The sequence below is a fragment of the Candida theae genome (genome assembly GCF_024610275.1).
Source record: "Candida theae strain CBS 12239 chromosome Unknown scaffold50, whole genome shotgun sequence".
Lineage (NCBI taxonomy): Eukaryota > Fungi > Ascomycota > Pichiomycetes > Serinales > Debaryomycetaceae > Lodderomyces > Lodderomyces theae.
The window spans coordinates 66,313-75,103 of record NW_026261347.1 but is presented as its reverse complement, the minus strand read 5'-3'; the positions used below and the strand labels follow the sequence as shown (position 1 = coordinate 75,103).

At 39.3% G+C, this 8,791-nt stretch overlaps 6 protein-coding genes across 6 annotated transcripts; 3 read left to right on the top strand and 3 right to left on the bottom strand. All coding sequences in view use genetic code 12, as the record gives it.

The window, feature by feature from the left end:
* Window positions 1-141: 141 nt before the first annotated feature.
* KGF57_000402 (uncharacterized protein) lies at window positions 142-527 on the bottom strand (the record flags this gene model as incomplete). The annotated part of the gene is made up of 1 exon (XM_051753496.1): window positions 142-527. A coding segment is annotated over one exon (386 nt), but the record flags the coding sequence as incomplete, so codon positions are not given.
* Window positions 528-3,107: 2,580 nt separating this feature from the next.
* On the bottom strand, window positions 3,108-3,548 carry KGF57_000401 (uncharacterized protein; the record flags this gene model as incomplete). Its single annotated transcript, XM_051753485.1, has 1 exon — window positions 3,108-3,548. The coding sequence occupies one exon, from the start codon at window positions 3,546-3,548 to the stop codon at window positions 3,108-3,110; it is 441 nt and encodes a 146-aa protein (XP_051611119.1).
* A 101-nt stretch (window positions 3,549-3,649) lies between these two features.
* KGF57_000400 (uncharacterized protein) lies at window positions 3,650-4,878 on the top strand (the record flags this gene model as incomplete). Its single annotated transcript, XM_051753474.1, has 2 exons — window positions 3,650-3,660; window positions 4,161-4,878. The coding sequence occupies 2 exons, from the start codon at window positions 3,650-3,652 to the stop codon at window positions 4,876-4,878; spliced, it is 729 nt and encodes a 242-aa protein (XP_051611118.1).
* Window positions 4,879-5,362: 484 nt separating this feature from the next.
* On the top strand, window positions 5,363-5,986 carry YPT1 (Rab family GTPase; the record flags this gene model as incomplete). Its single annotated transcript, XM_051753461.1, has 1 exon — window positions 5,363-5,986. One exon carries the CDS (start codon window positions 5,363-5,365, stop codon window positions 5,984-5,986), a length of 624 nt encoding a protein of 207 aa, XP_051611117.1.
* Window positions 5,987-6,144: 158 nt separating this feature from the next.
* On the bottom strand, window positions 6,145-6,690 carry KGF57_000398 (uncharacterized protein; the record flags this gene model as incomplete). The annotated part of the gene is made up of 1 exon (XM_051753450.1): window positions 6,145-6,690. The coding sequence occupies one exon, from the start codon at window positions 6,688-6,690 to the stop codon at window positions 6,145-6,147; it is 546 nt and encodes a 181-aa protein (XP_051611116.1).
* Window positions 6,691-7,116: 426 nt separating this feature from the next.
* RPN3 (proteasome regulatory particle lid subunit) lies at window positions 7,117-8,547 on the top strand (the record flags this gene model as incomplete). Its single annotated transcript, XM_051753439.1, has 1 exon — window positions 7,117-8,547. The coding sequence occupies one exon, from the start codon at window positions 7,117-7,119 to the stop codon at window positions 8,545-8,547; it is 1,431 nt and encodes a 476-aa protein (XP_051611115.1).
* Between the last annotated feature and the right edge of the window lie 244 nt (window positions 8,548-8,791).

Below are 8,791 nucleotides of genomic sequence, written 5' to 3'. Positions count from 1 at the left end.
TTAAAATCATTGAATATCTCCTCGTTGAGTTTGTTTGATCTCGCTGGTAACTCATCACCACGACTTCCAACTTGTATGATATCCGTGGTAAAATAAAAACAGAATGAAAGGGTGATTAAATTGCCTAATGATTCGGAAAACAAAACTCCCCCATCCCACTTGGAGTTACAATAGTCATGTATTGTGGTGCATAATGACCGCACCGCTTTTGTCAAGTTTGGAGTCATAGGCACAGATATTGGTTTCTTATTGAGGTCGAGGATATCAGCACACTTTTTCGCAATTGTAACCAAGGTTCTCACTTCGTCGTCACCTAAACCATCCATACTTGAACCTAAGGCAATTTTGAGCATTTCCACTATATGTTGATATCTGTCCGGAGTTCCTTGTTTTTGACTTTGTTTGTACTCTGTAAGCAAACTGCTCAAAGTTTTAGTTTCCACTTCAACGCCACGCTGGCAAACCGAAACTAGAACGCTAAGATTCAATTCTTGACACAATTGCGTTATTGATTCCATAGGAGACATGGTTATGTTGATATACGTAACAGGCACTACTGAAAATTATCAAACCCAAATTTCGCACCAAAAAAAATAAAACATGAAAAACAAAAGCTTTGTGTGGCCTATTTCATTTGGTACCCATTGATATAAAAGGTGCAATTAAACTCATTTCCCTTGCAATAAATTGCTCAAAAGCAAACAGACCCCACCTTCATGTCTAATATTCAAACATGTCCATTCTTACACTTCTTTCCAGTATATAGCCCCCCAGTTTATAAATGGTATACAACTCAGCTTCAGTATAATACTTTTCTAATTTAACTTCCACAGTCTTGTTCGTGAATCCACTGATAGTAACCTTCTGCCTGAAATTCGTGAGGTCCCTGCAGTGCAACCCATAAAAGTGGTACCCAATGATTCCAAGTGGGAGATCGGGACTGAGAACTCGGAATTTGTGAGTTAGCAACTGGAAGGGTATTCTTGGTTCGTACCACCAGTTGACACTACTATTGGGAAACTTTGCAAGCAAGTCACACACTGCCATTACATCACTTGTCAAACAACTGAGACTTGATAAGATAAGATATCTGACCTTGCTATGCTTAAACCCTCTCCAATCTTGAAGAGCGAAAGCTGCTTCTCTCTCTCCGTTTCCCGAGAGCCGTAAGCAAAAGAGCAACAATTTTGGAAACTCTTCCTCCAAATCATTACTCTTAAACAAAGTGTTGGGATTAAAATCTCCAAATAGAGTCAATTCTTTAAGAAAAACGGTCTCAAAGGAATCACTCAATAGAAAATGGGGAAAAAAATGAGACTCTGAGGGGTAATTGATTTCCAATACTTGAAGCTTGAAACAACATCTATACCTTGCGAGATCACCACCCCTACAGAAAAGCATTGCTAGCTTAGTCACGTTTGGGAGCCAATGAAGACGATCGAGATTATCTGCCCAGCTCATGCCATCTGTTCGGATCAGATTGATATTTTCATGAAATATGGGGAATTTGGCCAAGTTCGTTTCTGGGGCAATGTAAACTGTACTGTGAGGGCAAAACCCAATATAAATTTGAAGCAACCAAACATAATTTGGTTTCCAATCATGAAGCGGAGAACAACCATAGTGTACAACTAGTTGAAAAAACCTAATTTTGGAAAAGTGTCTGAGAATGCACTCAATAATTGTCATATTGTGTCCGTATAATTCCAAATGATAAATCTCCTGTGTCTTGTCCATTTTCGCCAAATATCTCTCAAGCGTATCTGATGAGATGATTGAATACTTTTTGCTCTTGAAGTTGTTGAGGTTCTTGGAGATGTGGAAAGTTTCTCCCTGTTCATTTGATTCGACACCATATTCAATTATAGGCCAGGGTGTGTACACATATATGTTTCTGTATAATTTAGGTTTAGCAATGTAGTAAAGCTTGGAATGCAACGGAGCAAGTGCTAATGTATAGTGTTGGTCGAGTTGATGGAAAACCTCTTCCAATAATTCACAAGGTAGGCTTGACAAGGAAATCATCGCGCTGCTTAAGCTCTTTGTTCAAAAGGACAACATTCACGGAAACCGACCTATTATTTATGATTTTCCCATCTCTCCTATAGTTTCCTCATTTACGAACTGGCTTTTTCGGCGCTAAATTGTTGATTGCAAAAGTGCATCTCATCATCGATGGTAGTGAGAATTGTGTAGCCGTTCTTGCATGTGATTAACCTAGTATACTATGCATCTAATGTGAAGTCATTAATCTGAATCAGCTTGCAAAATGTTTCTCGTGTATGGTGAAACTAGGGCAACATCGTTAAAATTTACATTTTTTATTTTCTGGTTTCTCTTGCATAGCTCGTCACTTCANGGGGTCAAGACTGATTGGGGTTGATAATGAATAGGTCTTTTGATTGGAATGGATTGATTGATGTTAGTTTGTTTGAAGATGCTGGTTGAAGTTTTTTTTTACTTCAGTGTCATTATATATTGTGTTGCAAAATCATAACAACATCATAAACTGACATTTATTTTTCATACTACAGCAACATAATTTTTCATACCACGTTATTACCCAAAACAATCTCCACACTTCTGACCAAATTGAGCATGATGCTGCGGAATTGGGGCATTTAGATTACAAGTATGACATAATATCAAACCATTTTTTTTTTGTTTGAGCTTAGTCGCTTTCTACTGTCCTCTCTTGAACGCTTTTGCAGTTATTTTCCCAAGCCAAAAGCTGTCCCCTTCCTATTCACAAGAGCCCATAGTTTAGAAAGACCTCTTTTCTAAACATTATGGTACGAATCTACTAGCATGTTGACAGAAACTTTGATAGCTTTCTAAGGTTATCTTTGCTGTCGCTTCTTTCTCTTTTGGTGTCAACTGTTCTTTTCTAGATAAATTTGACCGCTTAACTTTGGCCTTACACACGGACCAGAACTCTTCAATTGCGTTTAGTCCTGGCGAATAAGCTGGCAAAAATACTACTTCCATTCCACTCAGCGCCACCAATAACTCGAGATCACGACTCTTATGGATGGCTGCGTTATCGAGTACCAAATACTTCATTTCCTTAAGTTCCTGGTGTGTTTCAATTTCTCTAAGCACAGACTTTAGAAATGAGTAGAAATGATTAGCTCGGCTTGGAGTCGCACCTTCAAGTCAATACACCCTTTTGGAGAGATGGCACCCAAGAATGACAGATTGAGACCTCTGGTGACTGGAACTTTAAGGACAGCCTTTTCACCTACCTTTGACAATCCGTATTCCCATCCCATGCTGATGTTGAAACCAGCCTCGTCGATGAAAACACAATTCTTTTCAAGGTCAATTTTAACCTTATTCTCAAGTGCCCACTCGAGTCTCTGTTGTTTTAATTCTGGCAGATCCCGTCTCATGGCCCATTTGGAAAGTCTCTTGAGACTAAACTTGCATACCTTGGTGAGAAAGTTATAAATAGTAGAAATACTTGCCTTCACACCTTCAAATGTACTCCTTAGTCTATCCAACAAGAAGTCTACAGTAACAGTAGGGTCCGAAAGAACCAAGTCCATCTACATATCTGTTTGTGTGTAACTCCAGCTTGAAATTCATTATCCGTTTATATTATGATTTTTCTTTCCTACGCAAAACAAAATCACATAAAACAAAATTTATGTCGCACTAGTATGAAACAAAAATAAAAAAACTGTAAACTAAAAAAAAAAAGAATAAAAGATCGGCTCGAATTTCTACTTTGTCTTTTCCGCTGATAATCGTCCAAATTTTTTTTTATATCTCCGCACAAGAAGTTTATAGAGGAAAAGCATAAAACCATAATCATCAATATCTAGAACGTCGCTAGGGGGGGAAGTAAAGTCCAGAGTTCATTCAAGAGGGCAGAGAAACTACTCCACACAGATATATCAAGATCGACTTTATTCTTGTCTTTTTTTTTTTTCTTTTTTTTTTGTAATACACTCAGTCCCCACCGCCACCGCTCTCACTATCACCACGGGGCTACTTCAATTATTGTGAAACATGTCTGTTTATCTTCCAACAGTGATCCTAGATCCATTCGACAAACTTCGTCCCTTCCCATCCGAACCAAAAACGATATTCCAAGCCCATTGGCACGAGTTAGTACTCTCCGCCTTGTTTTACTACTTCGTGCAGTCCTTGTCTAGTCCTGTATCCTCGCGTCTTTTTGGCACAAGATACACGGGTCTACCCAGAAAGACCCGAATTGATTTTGATGTTCATGTAACGTCCATGGTGCAGTGCGCTGTTTCTGCTGTGCTCATGTTTTACCATTTCAACAACCCGCATTGGCAAAACAGATTAAATGACCCTGTCAACTCATTACTTGGTTTCACTCCATTTGGAGGGATGGTGATTTCCGTCACTGCCGGCTATTTTGTTTGGGATTTGTTGGTTTGTTTGACACATTTCGACTTGTTTGGAATTGGGTTTTCATTTCATGCAATTGCGGCAATGTATGCATTCTGTTGTGGGTTTGTGCCTTATTGCCAGCCGTGGGCGGCAGCATTCCTTTCGTTTGAATTGAGCACTCCGTTTGTGAACATGAACTGGTTTGCCTCACGCATGCCTGCGGGCACCTTCAGTGACAAGTTTGTGATGATCAATGGATTATTATTGATTGTTGTGTTCTTTTTCGTCAGAATTGTATGGGGGATTTACGCCGTGGTACAATTGACACATGACATGAGGGCATCTTTGGACCAAGTTAGCATATTCACGCCTGCTGCGATTTTGGCCATGAACTTTGCATTGAACTCGTTGAACGTCTTCTGGTTCTACAAAATGGTGAGAATAGCTATAAAGAAGATCAGAGGTCAAAGTTCAACAAGAAAAGCTGTCAAGGTTGCTGAAAAAATTGAATAGCGAGAATGCTGAAAGAAGTAAAGTTGTGTGTTGTATTATACAAATATAGATAATACATAAGATTGTAAAGGTTACATGTAGAGTTGTGAGATTTGAGAAACTGTGAATAACGGAGCAGGCGTCTCTTTATCTCCTAAAGCAAAAGACGAGAAAAACAAAAGAAAAATGAGTGCGTGAGTGAGAGAGAGAAATTTTTTAATCAACAAAACAAAACTGCAGTGTACATTATACACAGATAGGAACAGCAACGCCACTTGTGATTACATTTTCTACTGTGGGATAAACATCAAGTTTTTAATACATCACTTAGCAAGTCAAGAGTGCTGTCACCACAAACCAGAACCTTCTTAAATACTATTGTATCCTTTCTTTGATTCAAAGCTACAAGGAGCAACCATAGGCATTCTCATCATTAATCAGTTGGAAACTTACTAAATCTTCCCCCCCCCTCCCCCTATAAACACAACGCATATACATTCTCACAATGAACAACGAGTACGATTATTTGTTTAAATTATTGTTGATTGGAGATTCCGGGGTTGGTAAATCTTGTTTGTTATTGAGATTTGCTGATGACACGTACACCCCTGACTATATTTCCACCATTGGTGTTGATTTCAAAATTAGAACAATTGAGCTAGACGGTAAGACTATCAAGTTACAAATATGGGATACGGCAGGACAAGAACGTTTTAGAACAATTACCTCTTCCTATTATCGAGGTGCCCACGGTATAATCATTGTATACGATGTCACAGACCAAGAAAGTTTTAATAACGTGAAACAATGGTTACAAGAGATTGATCGTTATGCAACAGGTGGTGTAATGAAGTTGTTGGTGGGAAACAAGGCTGATTTGTCAGACAAGAAGATTGTGGAGTACACTGCTGCCAAGGAGTTTGCTGATGCTTTAGATATCCCGTTTTTGGAAACTTCTGCATTGAGCTCAACCAATGTCGAACAAGCCTTCTACACTATGGCTAGACAGATCAAGGCACAAATGGCCAGCAACTCCAATGTAGGTAACGCTGCTGGTAACAAGGGTAAATCCAATGTCAATTTGAGAGGTGAATCATTAACTTCAAACCAATCCAATTCATGTTGTTAGAGAACCTTTGTTAAGAAAGGGGACTAGGGGATTGGAAAGCTTTTGGGAATCCCCCTTCCCCCCCTTCACCTGGTTCTACAAGTGGTTTGAGATCTTTTATAATTTCTTTGTAATCTATTTGCTTCATATATCATAGTATTTGTACACAAGTGTTTCGATTATCGAATGACATAGATATAATATTGAACATAAAGGTCACCGTTATCGTCTCTACCGAATCTTCCCTTACCGATCAAATTTTCTTTCAAAACCCATTTGTATTCCTCCTCGACCGAGTCGTCAAAGGTAAATGTTGGGTTACAAGTGACGTAACTTTCTTCAATAGATGCCTCCTTGTTTTTGTTCGAAAGCACACCAACAGAAGTGTCATCTAATTGAACCCTACCTCCATAGTAGACAAACACGCCTGAACCATTTGGTGTTTTGCCATACAATTTGCAATCCAAATAAGATGTATTGACTGAAGTTTTCACATTCAAGTCATCGGTGCCGTAAATTTCTCCAATCTCCAATTTCAATCCGAGGTCATTTTCAACAGTCTTGATTTCACCAGTAGAAATTGTTGCCAACGACAAGGACTTGTCGATTTGTGAGTTGGTGAAAATTGGTACTGGATCGGAAACCAATTTGAGGTTAAACGTCAAAACGGGGATTAACTGGGGTTGTTTTGGAATACCGGGGAGAGCCAATTTCAAGTCGGACATGTTTAAGGGGAGGCGTGGGGCGGGGGGGAAGATGTGGTGAAGAAGATTCAAGTTGGAAAGAGAGTGGAGCAAAGATTCGAAATTTCGGAAAAGTGTGGATTCGGTTACCAGAGTAGCGCAAGTAGATTTGCTTTCGAGATATAAATACGCTACATACTGCTGGAACTTTACTCTTTTGACATTTCCTTCGGGGAACCTCTTCTCTTTATACTTCTTTCACACTTAGCACTCGCCTTGCTCATCCTTCTTCCTCGATGCAGAAATGTGTCTGTATCGTCTGTTAATATATGTGTGTGTGTGTGTGTGTGTGTGTGGTAACCGAAAAATTGTCAAAGAAAAAAGAAAATTCTTCGAAAATGGTGTCTTTGCCACCAACGATCAGCACCACACGGAACACCAACTTAGCCACATCCACCATCAACCATCATGTCTGAATCTAAAGATGTTGAAATGAAGGGAGAAGAATATGACTTGGCTGCCGAAACTAAGTCCATTGTTGAAGAAATTGAGCAATCCTTCAATCTATTGGAAAAAGCCGCCACCTTATTTGACAACAGATACGTCTCAAAGGTACTACGTGATTTTGCTCCCCTTAGAAAGAAGCTATTAACTCACGACCAAGTCTTGCCTACTATAATCAACAACTCTTTTCCCGATTCCAATTCTGCAAAACAAGATTTGCTCAAGCTTTTTAAAGCAGGTCCAATTACTGGCTCAGAGGGGGGAAACGCACAATCACCGATTCCTGAAGTCGAATTGTTTATCTACTTGTTAGTCCAAGTTTATTTGTTGGACTCCAATGAATTACAGAAATTGAATGAATTGAGCGTCCATTTAGTGAGGGTGATGAACTCTTACAACAGGCGTTCTTTGGACTTCCTACAAGCAAAAATCTGGTTCTACATAAGCAGAGGGAAGGAGTTGGTTGGAGACTTGTTGTCAGTCCGTACAGATTTGTTGTACAGTTTAAGAACCGCCAGTTTGAGACATGACACAGAGACCACGGCTTCCATAATTACTTTGTTGTTGAGAAATTACTTGTTGTCTCATGATATACAACAGGCTGCTAATCTTGTGGAAAAAGTGGTTTTCCCAGAAAATGCAGCAAATGCATTGGTTGCGAGATACTATTATTACTTGGCCAGAATCAATGCCGTTCAATTGGATTACACTACTGCTCATGAGTGCGTGATTGCTGCCGTAAGGAAGTCGCCTCAGACTAAACTGGCTAACGGATTCTTGCAAGCCGCAACAAAATTGAACATAATAATCGAGTTGCTCATGGGTGAGATTCCCGAGTTGAAGACTTTTAAAAACAAAACGGGTAGTTATGAGCCATACTTCAGTGTTACCAAAGCTGTCAGATTGGGTGATTTGAAGTTGTTTGGACAAGTATTGAAAAAGTATGAAGACGCATTCAAGAAAGATGATAATTTCACTTTGGTTTCAAGGTTGCGTCAAAACGTTATCAAGACTGGTATTAGAATCATGTCCTTGTCGTATTCCAAGATTTCTTTGAAAGATATTTGCATCAAGCTACACTTGGATTCAGAGGAATCGACTGAATATATTGTATCGAAAGCAATCAGGGATGGTGTGATTGAGGCAACAATCAACCATCAACAAGGGTATATGCAATCCAGCGAGATCTTGGATGTGTATTCTACAAAATTGCCACAAACAGAGTTTGACCATAGAATCAAGTTCTGTTTATCCTTGCACAATGATAGTGTCAAATCCATGAGGTTCCCCAATGAAGACGACAAACAAGCAGTCAATAAGGAGGTTGAACCTAGCGATGAAGTGGAGTTGTTGAAAGCTATAGAAGAAGGCGATTTGGATGATTTCATGGATTGAGTTTAAGTAGAGATAATCAGTAGGTAAAAATGAATTTGAATTCATCCTGTTCCATCATTTTAGTAGGCAGTAATGTCTCTCTCTCTCTCTCTCTCTCTCTCTCTCTCTCTCTCTCTCTCTCTGTCTCTCTGTAATTATGATGTTCGCACTTTGAAAGCCCTGAAAAATCGCGTGAATAAAACTTCCCCAGTGACTACATCTCGTACAACAATGAGCAATGAATCCCTTTATCTAGATTTCGACC